This window comes from Sciurus carolinensis, chromosome 9 (assembly GCF_902686445.1).
Source record: "Sciurus carolinensis chromosome 9, mSciCar1.2, whole genome shotgun sequence".
Classification (NCBI taxonomy): domain Eukaryota; kingdom Metazoa; phylum Chordata; class Mammalia; order Rodentia; family Sciuridae; genus Sciurus; species Sciurus carolinensis.
Window position 1 is genome coordinate 69,718,309 of NC_062221.1, and position 12,150 is coordinate 69,730,458.

At 47.1% G+C, this 12,150-nt stretch overlaps 1 protein-coding gene across 3 annotated transcripts in view; it reads left to right on the top strand.

The window, feature by feature from the left end:
* The window catches only part of Mylk (myosin light chain kinase), a 241,483-nt gene that overhangs the window by 136,371 nt on the left and 92,962 nt on the right, over window positions 1-12,150 (top strand). For all 3 annotated transcript variants that reach the window (XM_047563725.1, XM_047563723.1, XM_047563724.1), the window contains one exon: window positions 2,070-2,222. In XM_047563725.1, coding sequence (XP_047419681.1) covers window positions 2,070-2,222 — 153 coding nt within the window. The remainder of the gene's footprint in view (window positions 1-2,069; window positions 2,223-12,150) is intronic.

Here is a 12,150-nt window from a genome sequence, read left to right on the forward strand (position 1 = left end):
TCGGGGGACCTGGAACACCCTATTTTACTTCTCTGGGTGCTGGCTCCTTTATTGATGGGGAGATAGGGGAAACAGAAGGTTTGGGGTCTGTGCTAGCTCTTGCCTCTGGTAAAATGGGCTCCTTTATAGGCAGCACCCATCCCCTGTGCACCAAATAGCCCCCGTTGGTTCTATGTCATGACACATAGCCTGTGAACCTTCCATGTTGGTAGTTTTCTCATGCTTTGCTAGAAAGTATTTTTGAGAAAGATGAGGTGCTATATATTCTTCCCATATGTCTTTAGCTTGAGCAGATAAGAAAACTGAGGTGCACCATCCCTTCCACACTCTAAGGACAGAACTCCTGTGGGCCCTCTGACCACAAGGACACAGCCTCCTTGAGACTGGAACAGAATGTGGACATAAGGACTAAACTTCTGCCTGGTTCAGAGTCTAGAACAAGGGTCAATAAACATATTACCTCAAGGACCAGATAATTAATCTTTTCAGGTTTTTGAGCCATACAATCTCTATGAGAACTAGGCTCTGCTGTTGCAGCATAAAAACAGTAAAGATACTATATGAGTGTGACTGTATTGTATTACAACTTTATGGACAATGGAATGTGAGTTTCAGGTAATTTTCATGTCAGGAAATTTTATTTAATTTTTTTCAACCATTAAAAATTTGTAAAAACTATTCTTAGATTACCGGCTGTACAAAATAGGTCAGATTTGGCCCAGGGGCTATAATTTGCTGAACCCCTTGGTTTGCACTTCTCAGGACAGTTCTTAGTGAACCTTGGTATTTATGCACTCTTGCCACTAGGGGGAGATAGTGCTCAAGTTGGGTTTCCTTGCTGGTGAACTCTGGTCCAACTCCCACCAAGCAGTTTCATGACTCCCTATCCTGACTTCCCTGAGCCAACAGCTCCCTGTTTGTGGGGCCAGAATGGGTTGTGCTGCAGTAAAAGGAGAGCTCTTACAATGTTTGTCTGCACATTTGGACAGCGGAGGCACATTAACTGCAGTAAGGAATGTGCTAGTGTTCTCAAGGAAGAGGTTTTGGGAGGTGTCATTATCATACACACACACACACACACACACACACACACAAATAAAGCAAAAAGCAGTGTTCAGTCTGCTCAGTGGCAGGGTCCCAGCCCCTGCCTTTCCTACCAGCCCCATTTGTTCGAGTGGGTTGGGAAGATTCTCCTCCCTCCAGCCCTGTGGCAAGCTGGGCAGTCTCTGCCAAACCGTTGTGGAGACATGAAGTGTTGCTATGTGCAGAAGAAAACATTGCATTGCAAGGAAAGCATTTCTTTCTGTACTTTCTCCCACCCCCTACAGCCACCCCCAATTTTATGAAGTGCAAACCAGGACCCCGGGGCCTGGCAGGGAAAGGAACTGACAGTTACTTCCTATATGGCAGATGGACACATTCCTGCTCTAAGGCCAGAGTCTTCAGTAATGAGATGATATTTTTTTCCTGGAAATTAAAGGTTACATCCTGGAATGATAAAGTCCCAGGAACATATAGCATTAAGAAAACTAACATATAGCATTGCATGCACTCCTGTCTCCACGTAGGACTTTGTGTAAAGTGACCTGAACAAGGGGCTTCTCACAGAAGGGCCAGGGTGGTTTTTAGTTCCCCATATTTATCTTTCTGTAAATGCTAAAATGCACCTAATTGCAACTTTAGGGTGGGGATACAGAATTGCTTTCTGATAAATGTCTGCAGAGGGAAATGCAGTCATTGTTTCTGGAGACATCTAAAAAGAGTTGGGAGCCACATGTTCAGTCTAGGCAAGGTCTGCTCTGAGCCTGGGCTATGGGCCAAATGACCCTGTAAGATTCTTTCCAGGCGTAGAATACTGTGAAGTTGAGGGTATGGAATGGGGACTACTTATTTAATGCAGAATGCCCAGAACTGTGACCCTTTCCCTTCTGTCTCCAAATTCCTCCAGAATCTCTTTCCCAGCCAAGGCTTGCCCTCCAGGGGTCTGATCCAGCCCCAGTGTCATGACAGCCCCAGTCTGCTGAGGACAGGTGCTCCCTGGCCTGAACTTCCTGTGCTTCCCTCCACAGGGCAGCCCATCCAGTATGCTCACTCCACCTGCAAGGCCGGCATAGCTGAGCTCCACGTCCTGGATGCCCTGCCAGAGGACAATGGCACCTACACCTGTCTGGCCGAAAACGCCTTAGGACAAGTGTCCTGCAGCGCCAGGGTCACTGTCCACGGTAGGAGCCTACAGACACCTTTCATGCAGACATGTCTGCTCTGGAGGAAGGACACTTTTCTAGAAAATACTATTACTGGTCCCCATCAGGGAGCAGAGGTGCAGATGGCATTGCTGTACACCTCTCCTGACCAGCTGCAGCTACAGCAGGGAGAGGCCGCCGGAACCTCCTAGGCGCAGAGTAGGGATTCCGGTGAAAGCCTTGAAGCTGAAGTCAGGCAGGTGGAGGAGATGGGCTCCGGGGGCTTAGGTGACGGGGGTCTGCCAGTGGGAGGGGCCATCTCCCACCCTGGGGCACCGCAGTAGGGCCAGGGGAAAATGACAGTGACTCCCCTGGCTCTAGAAGCTCCCAGTCTGGTAGGAGGAGAACCACCCACTCTCCAAGAAGATTTAGGAGGAGTACCCACATATCCCCAGAGCGTGTAGGGGTCTGACAAATGACCCACTGTGCCCTGGGGACACTAGGTAACAAAGTGTGGGTGTTGAGGCTTCTAGAGGGTCGCAGGTTGTCCCCTTTTCTTCCTCTGCTCTTCCTCAGCACCCCAGACTTTTTTTTATACATCACCAGCCTGTGTCCAGTAATCTGATTATCACAGTCATTCATTGATTGGGCAAGCACTTAGTCCCCAGGAATCACAGGGAGCCATAGACTCAAGACTGATCTGTCTGGGCTGTGGAATCAACAGGCATGGTGACAGTTCCGGGCAGGTGCTTCTTGAGTCCAGGGTCTTCAGGTAAGCCAGAGTCCCTCTCTCACCTGGGTCCTCAGGGTGCTTGGACTGGGTGAGTGTGTCTTCTCCATCGGGCTAGCAGGAGACCATGCCTCCTCCTTTTGTTCCCAAGATCTCAGGCCTCTCAGGAAAGTCCCTATAATGTGAGCAGAGAGCTTTGAGGCTGCAGGAGATGGTTTCACAGAAAAGGAAAAGGGGCAAGATGTTTGTAGCCTACTATTTCACCTCACCTCTGTCACCTCACTAAAACTGGTAACTTGGGGGCTAGGGTGCTGTCTATTTTACACAGAAGGGTCTGGAGGTCTGTCTCATGAAGTAAGTCAGCGTCACTTGGCGAAGTGCAGCATGCTGGTTGGTAAAAGTGGCCTTCCGAGCCCAGATCCTGGGACTTGGAAGCCCAGGCTATTCTATGGCTGCCCTTTTCTGGAGTGTGCATTTCCTATCCCAAAGCAGCACTGTCCATCCCTTAGGGACACAGGAACCAGCCCCAATGGAGAATGTGGCTGATGGTGTCTCTGTGAGACTCTCCACCCAGAGTGGACCTGATTTCTCTGAAGAAATGCCTCGGCAGAGAGTCATTGGTGAACTGCCTGCCCCTTCCTTCCAGGAAGCCCTCTGCATGTGGGTCAGAGCTGCCGCAGGCCATGGGTTTCCCAGCCAGCATCCTGGTGGACACATTTCTCCCAGTTATCATCATAGTTCTGATTTCATGGCTCACAGGAGCCTTGGGAGATTGTGGCATGAGACTTTTAAGGGAGTAAGAATGGCTCAGAGCCTGGTCTCCTAGAGCCAGGGAAGCAACTCTTCCCTCCCACCAGCTGCCTTTTCTTGGAGGCCTGTGCGGCCCATCCCAAGTGTATAATGGACTGGAGGGTGGCAAGCACTGGGTCAGGTAGTTCTGCTTCTCCTTTCTGAGACGCTACCTCACCAGCCTTAGCCAATAGCCAGCTAATCCAGGGCCTGTCCTGAGTTGTCTGTGTTTAGATTGGATTAGCAAGACACAGCTGAGCTAATGGATGTGTGGAGGTGGGGTCTCCGATGACAGGTCAGGAACTCTTTAGGGCTATTCTCCTGACTCCTGGGTCTTGGGATAAGAATGAGGCTGGGGGGTGGGGCGCAAATGATCTCCCATCCTTGTGTGTTTTAAAGTAGAAAGAGAGGTCTCAGCAAGAACTCTGCCAGTCTCCTCAGGTTTGTTCTAAAAGCAGCCTGCATGAGTGAGAACCCTCTGGGTGGGGGATTTACTGGCCTGTCAAGGCCAGACAGAGGCTCAGATACCATAAATGGTGAACGAGGCTGAGACGCAGCCTTGTGCTCAGGCCCAGCAGCATTTGGGCTGTCTCTGCTCAGGCTTGGACAGGGCAAACCTGGCACAGTGACACCCCTGGCACTGTGCCCCAAGGCACTCAGGGGGCTTGGGTCTGCATCCTGCAACATCCTCAGCTGTGAAGGTTTTCTTATTTTCTTGGCAGCTCCTTTGGCTCCAGGTGCTCTGGGGACAGGTAGAGGCACTTGTTCCCTACTTCCCTGACTGCTGCTCTAGTCTCTCCCGTAGCTGCCCAGGCCTCACTCTGTCACCGTCAGTATGGCATCCATTAACAGGGGAGTGCGTGGATGTGGCACTGACTGCCTGATGTGACTCCTGCTCACCAGTTACTAGCCCTGCTGCCTGGGTGTGAACCATCCAGGCCTCACCTTCCTCTTCTGTGAAATGGAGATTCACATGGTCACTCACGGTACCATGAGGATTAAAGAGTGAATACAGACAGTGTCTCTAGAACACAGGAAGTTCTAACTACGTGCTATTATGACAGATGTCCAACTTTTAAACAAGATAAAATATCCTGGGGAGTGCTTTTATCATAGGGTCGAATCACTACAGTATTGTCTAGAAAAAAATAGGAGTGAATCAGAGAAGGGAGGTGCTGAGGTAGTGACCTAAAGCCTTGGACTCCTATGCCTCATCCCAAGAACTGTGGTCACAAGATGGCGCCATTCAGCAGGACTTCTCCCTCCAGTTGTCTTTTCTCCCACGAGGATCCAGATCTGGGGGCAGCTCCGCTGGAGACAAGCTCCATCTGAGAGTTCGGCAGATGGTATGCTGAAAGCCAGACGTGGGCACTCTTCCTCACCTCTTTATCCTTTTGCCAAGGTTTTGCAATCACCCAGAGCCCTGGCCCAGCAGTCTGTGGCATTTTCTGAGGCCACTATGTGCTCTGCCTCCCCTCGTCGGTAACTCTCTTCTCCCCAAAGTTCCACAAATATCATTTTCTCTGGAAGCCTTTCCTGATTTCCCCTGAATGATTTCTCTGAACACCCTGGACTCTCTTATTATTCTTATTTATCAACAGATCTTTATTTATGCCTGGCATTGTTCTAGGGAAACTTCAATAAGCAGGTCAGACAAGGACCCTGCCTTCACAGTGCTTAAGTTCTGGTGGGAACGGTCAACACGTGGTTTAATTTCAAACACTGGCAAGTCCTTTTAAGAAAACAAGCAGGGCATGAGAATAGGGGAGGACAGGAGGGCACATTTTTAGTTGTGAGGTGAAGGAAGCCTCAGAGACTTGCAAAAGAGTGCCCAAGTGCAAAGGCCCTGAGTCAGGAACAAGGTGACAGCAAGATGGCCAGTGTGGCCTTTGCCAAGTGAGCCAGTGACACAGTGGCAAAACCTGAGTTCACAGAGAAGAAGCAGGGTGCATCATGCAAAGCCTCTAGGGGTAGGGAGAAGTGTTTTATTCCAACTATAAAATCTGATGCTAATTATTTATTTGTTGTCTGTAGTACCCCTGCAGGGAGGGCCAGGGTCTTCCCCACTGGATGCAGAACAGGGTCTGCCGTGGGAACGGTACTTAGAGACCCACCAAAAGGGTGAGCCTGTCAGGGCCTTCCCTCACTTTCTCACTTTTCTGGGGGCTTGGTGCTCAATGGGGTGTGCAGGAGATCTGCAGCTAGTTTTATATTTTTAAATATATTTTTTAGTTGTAGATGGACACAATACTTTTATTTTATTCATTTATTTATATGCAGTGCTGAGAATAGAACCCAGTGCCTCACACATGCTAGGCAAGCGCTCTACCACTCAGCTACAAACCCAGGCCCCAACAACTAGTTCTTAAGGGTCCTCAACAAATATGCCTTCTTTCCTCCATGACGATGTGGGGGAAGAAAAGATCCCTAGTATTAACCAGGTAGTGATAGTCTTCCCTCCTAACCCAAGATGAAGCCTAATGGATGAGTAACTCAACTTCCTGGAGAGCTCAGGAAGATCTGAAATAAATATTGCACTATTGGACTAAGTAATGGGGGGGCATTTTGGGGGGTAGAATATTTTACATTTATTTTACCCTGGAGCATCTTTGTCAAGGCTAAAATTCCTAAATGACTAGTTTTATTAATAATCTGCTAATTGTACCCATTTTGACATATTTCTCAGTCTAATGATTTGTTTATATAACCAAAGGCCTGCTGGGGCCTATTAGAGGCACCTAAGGACATAAAGTGTGAGTAAATAAAAAAAAAAAAAAAAAGATGATCTCTAGAATAAGAAATAAATTTTAATAAGCATACTTATTGGAGTATTTGTTGTGATGAAGAGTCCCTAAAGAAGACAGCATGCGCTAGTGAGGACAGCTATTTGCTCCACACTAGAAACATCAGAGAAGCACAGTTAATTTCAGATTGACACCAGGCAACCTGTGGGGCTGCTTTTGAACCACTCTTCCTAAGTTGTGCATGGGTTGGACATAAACTGGCATAAGGCATGGACCCTGCCTTCAATGAGCTAAAAATATTGACAACTTTTTAAATATTCATGTTGGCTAAAGAGAAATTTACTGAAGGAGAAGGATAAACACTGGTTTTAACTTGCCTTTTTAAAAATATATCAAGAACCTTAGTCCATCCAGAACATCTGCCCACAAGCCTTTTAAACTCTTAAGAAGGCAAGCAATTAATTAATTGTTAAATCAATATAGAACTGGTATTTTAGTTTTCTAGAGTTTGAGTCCAGAATAGGATGTGTATAGCATGTGGGTCCTTCACATTCTAGAAGAATTGCAAAGGTGTAAGTGCACATTTGTGTACATATCATAGAACTGGAGCTTTATTTTACTAATTGGACAACTATAGAGATTTAATATCTGTCTACTTCTACAACCCATAAAAGGTCATACCTACCATTTCCTTGCTTGGAGACCTTGGTCAAGAATGCTTCCAGGTCTGGGTTGTAGCTCAGTAGTAGATGCTTGTCTAGTAGGTGTGAGACCCTGGTTCTATCCCCAGCACTGCAAAAAGAAAACAAAACATAAACAATAATAATTTTTTTAAAAGAAGAAAAAAAAAAGAAACCAAAGAATGCCGTCAGAATCACAACATTCTCTTCCTAGTGGCACAGTGTGACCAATGTTAGGAGAGTGTGACAGGAAGTGTGGTTTACACGCACGCATTGGCTGGGGACTTTGGGTGGTTTGGATGCTGTACCTTTCTTTTTAGAGCTTTATTGTAACTTCTAAGACTGTAAGAAGGCTGTGGTCACACTGATCCCTGCCTTCTATCTAGCAGCCCTATCATTACTGGTTACAGATCTTTTTTGGGATGTCATACGTCATGGTACTTTCATTCTTTTCCTTGCACACATCCCTTTGCTTAAGTTCTGGAGAAACCAGTAGGAGGAACGCCAAAAGAGAGCCAAGTTATGTGAGGAAGAATCTTTTATAATGCTATAGGAGTAGCCCTTTGACTGACTTTCCAGGAACGTTCTATTTGATTGGGAGACCGACTTTTGATGAAAGTTTAGAAGCCTCCCTCGGGATCTACAACTTGCAAATGCCCTGGAGATGGGAAGGGGCTGGGCTGCCCTTCAGCTGGGCAAAAGGAGCCCTCCTTTTATGACTCTCCCAGTGTTAATCCTGGAATTTAGGGGCAGGAGGAGGTTGATCCCCAATCCCTGGACATGCTGGATTATGAGCACCAAATAAAGGAAGAGGGGAGGATTGGCTGCTGCCATGCCCCCTCAGTTGATGATTTATTGAATTTCCTTAGAATAGTCGGGTTTGGGGCAAATCAGATCTGCTGTTGGAATGGTATTTTGCATTATGATAGCTAAGGAAAATAGCTCATGTTCAAAGCTAAAAGAAAACCTTTAGTAGATCCAAGATAAAGGCAAACACGCATTGAACGCAAATTTGGATCAAAAATATGGGGCTTCAGAAAGCAGCAAGTTGACCAGCAATAGTTGGCCAATAGAAAAATAAATGCTTTTAAGGGGAAATTCAGAATCGAGTTGTTTTTCTTGCTGAACTCATAAAAAGAAAAGGAAGGGTCGTGAAGTGAAGAACAAGGAAAATTATTGTGTATAGGAAGACAATGAGATTGCGGCCAGCCACCCAGCCACCAGGGGAAAGGCTAAAGAAGTTACTTAATGTCAGGTCCTAGAGGAGCTGAAGGCCTTGCTACAGCCTCAGGGTTTAAGGAACAAGCTATATTGGTTATTATATCAAGTTTAATACAAAAGGTAACAAACTGCTCCCATTGAGTGGGTTTTTAACTCTTTCTCTAAGAGTTTTGCAAAACGTTATATTGCATTTATTTTTCAAACTAAAACCACTATCAGTTTGTATTTTTAAGAAATGTTGTTTCAATAGAAAAAGTCTAATTGTCCAGAAAAAAACTGACTTGTTTCATTTAATTCTCATAAAATTTCCACTTTACACTTTTAATTAACTGTACAAATGAAGTCAACTGATGCTTAGAGAGGTTAAGTTAGCCAACCACAATAGCCCAGCTAATAAGCAGCAGAGCTTGGCTCCTACAGCTTCTGCCCATGTGTTTTCTGCTTTGCTGCTCTGGGACCCTAAGTCACTTGCTTGATGCTTTGGTTCACTAGAACAAGAATTTAATGTTTAATATCAAGATTAGGAACTGTCTTCAAAAAACCACTTCCAGTGAGTAAAAATTAAAGCAAAGTTGGCCAGGAAGGAAAAACTGTGGGTCAGTAGGATGATAAAGAGGGGTCTGTGTGGATGTGTCCCTCCCGCAACCTTCTCTTCCCCTGTTCCCTCCCTCTCTCCTTTCTCCTCTCTGCTGCCTGTTCTGCCCTTTCTCCTCCTTCCTTCCCTTTCTCGAGTTGTTCTGACAAGGGAGTCTATGTGGCTTCGTTTCCACTTGCCCATGAACTGCTTAGTAAGCAGTTTGTTCTTTATCCTAGTTCTTGTCATTTCCCTTGGAGGACAGGCCTGATCCTCTTCTCTTCTCTCAAAATGGAACAGTGGCAGTTCATTTAATGACAGAGACAGTGAGTGCATGGAGAGCCATTGGCCAGTACCAAACCAGAGCAGCAGATAAAGCAATTTAGATCTGTAATCCTAGACCCCGTAAGTCAGGGAGGCAACAGCTCCTTCTGGATCCTAGGAAGAAGGCCCTCTCAGGCTTGATCTCGGCAGAGAGCAGGAAGCACAGCTATGGGAAAAACCTAGGGTCTATGTAGTCTGGACTTGTCGGTGCTAGGTAACACATCTGTCCTGGGTCCCAGTGACCCCTCCTTTGCTACTGTGGCCATGCCTGCTGCCCTCCCCCCATTCAGATGAAGAAGGCTGTTTCCTGAGTTGGTGCTGCTGGAGGCTCTCACCTCTGACCCTGTCCTCCCACCCAAGCCTCAAGCCAGTTTAGATAAGGACTATGCTAGATAAAAGCAAAGGACAGCCCCAGAGAAGTCAGTCCCTGGGCTAACTGATGTCCCTGGGCATGAACACAATGACAGAAGAGTCCCGGAAGAATTTAAGTGACCTGCCTATGTTCCCAGTAAATAGAGGGAAGACAGCCAGACCAGGACCCAGCCAGTTGCATCCTCAGCCCTAGAGGCCATCAGCATGGACCCCCTTCCTTCTCTGAGTCTCAGCTCCCAACCTGCAACATGGGAACATAATCTGTCCCATGCTGCAGAGGGTGTCGACAATGGCACTGAGTGAGCTGTGTACACCCTTTAGAAACACAAAGCACTGAACTTTGTACAGAATTGTTATCATTGTATCTCAGTGGCAACTCTTAATTCCCTCTCTGCCTGATTAAAAAGTCAGTGTCCTAGTTTGGGGGACTTTTCTCATAGGTTATTGTCAGATTGAGTTTGCCCAATTAAAAAAGTCAGTAGGGTTAGGTAAGTAAAAACACCAAGCACATTTATCTTTATACTTGTTGTGTGTCAGGTATTGTTCTAGCTGTTTTACATATTGTTTCTTTTAGTCACCTAAGAGCCCTGCCATTCTATCATGTATAGAGCATGAGTTACATTTATCAGCGTTGCACTATCATTGATAATTGATGATAACTGTATAATCAGTTTAGAGGACCAAACACTTGCTGCAGATCACACGACTAAAGCCAGGAGTTAAGAATGCCAGTTTCCATCTGTCTCTTCTCATTTGACTTAAGTCCATGCAAGAGTGAGCATAAACTGATGCAGAGCCTATGGGCCACACATGAGCCAGGATGATTTGTTTGGCTTTGGAGTGAAATGAAATATACACACACATTGCCCTTTTTGCCTGGCTTTGCTCTGTTCTGCTTTGTTTTTCTTGGTTGTCAAGAGCCTAGCGTGTGGGCCAGCTAATGGTGTGTTTGTCCTCCATGGCACTGAGTACTCACTGTGGGCCCCTGGGGAAGGCTGGTTCCCTTTAGAGAGACACCTATGTTATACCCTGGCCTTGTCATCAGAAGGCCTGGCTCTGAGCTCTAGGTCTACCTGTACTGGCTCTGTGACCTTGGCCAAGTCACTTTCCCTAAGTGTGTTCTGGTCTCACTACCAGTGAAGTAGAGTGGTGGGGATGGGACTGGGATTCTAGAAGTCTGGTAGGGCTTTTCTCAGGCTGTGTAAAGGAGGCTACTTGCCTAGAACTCAAGATCCTCTCTGTCTCCTTAATCCCAGTGCTGGGGGTCGGGAGCTGGCTGGTTTTCTCACCCTGCGGTTGAATGCTTGGGATGGTTCAGCCTTCACTAGCCTGAATCCATGTGATTCAGCCTGCACCTGCTGGGACATCAGCACACACAGGAGCCCCACTGCAGCATGGGAACAGGGAACAGGTCCACTCTGAACATTTGCTCCCAGTTGTCATTGTTCCACAGGGCTTTGTGGAAGAAAGAGCAGGGTCAGAGGCAGTGGTGACCCTGGTTCTAAATGCCTGCCTGGGGCCTTTCCCACAAAGTCACTCTCACTCATCTCCCAGGGAGATGCAGTGAAAGCTGGTTCTCAGTTTACTTTGAACTATATCCCAGGGTATTTTTAAGCATCACATTTGTATTCCTCACGGTACTTGCCTCAGGTCACATAAAAATGAGTCAGTAATCCTTGGGCGAGGGCCCAGTCTCGGATTGATTCTTTTGCTGCTGATAAGCCCAGCAAGTAATTGAGTCCAGGTGGGTGGGCGTGAGTGGATTCTCATGCCAGGCTCCATGTGCCCCGAGAGCAAATGCACGTGGTCCCCAACTTAGGAAGATTCAACATCATGATGGTGTGGAAGCCGTGTGCCTTCAATAGAAACCACATTTCAGATTTCGAGTTTTGAACTCTGATCTGCGCTAGTGATATGCAATATAATACTCCTGAGGCTTAGGGCAGCAGCAGCAGGCTGCAATACCAGTCAGCCCTGCAGTGGTGAAGAGTCAGTGCTCCGCAATGGACTGTGTTGCTCAGCTAGGATGCTCGCATTAGTGCATTGAATGCATTTTCGACTTAGGTTATTTTCAGCTTCTGATGAGTTATGGGATGTAAGCCAAGGAGCGTCTGTAGTTGCACACGGTATTTTCTCATACTATCTCCAGAGCTCCCTGGATCCCTGAGGATACTATCCCCAGAGACAGCTAAGGAAACTGAGCTTCAGATAGAGGAAGGGACGTGCCCAGGCTGGGATCTGGGAGCACATCCTAGATTTTGGCACAACACTGTCTCTCCCCTCCACAGATGCAGGTGGACACACCAGCTTTGAGAGACACCCCCTCCTGAGGTGATGTGTGGTGGCAGCTCCCAGGCCACCTTCTCACACACACTTCTCAGCTCCCAGGGTGGCTCGGGAGGTGCAGGTTAGGTTTTGGAACCCAATGGCTGGGGCCCACCAGGTGACTTAGCTTTGCTGAAGCCCTGAGCCAGAAAATAGGCGTGAGAAGAGCCCAGAGAGGGTAGGGTCCAAGAGCAGACTGCCACTGTCT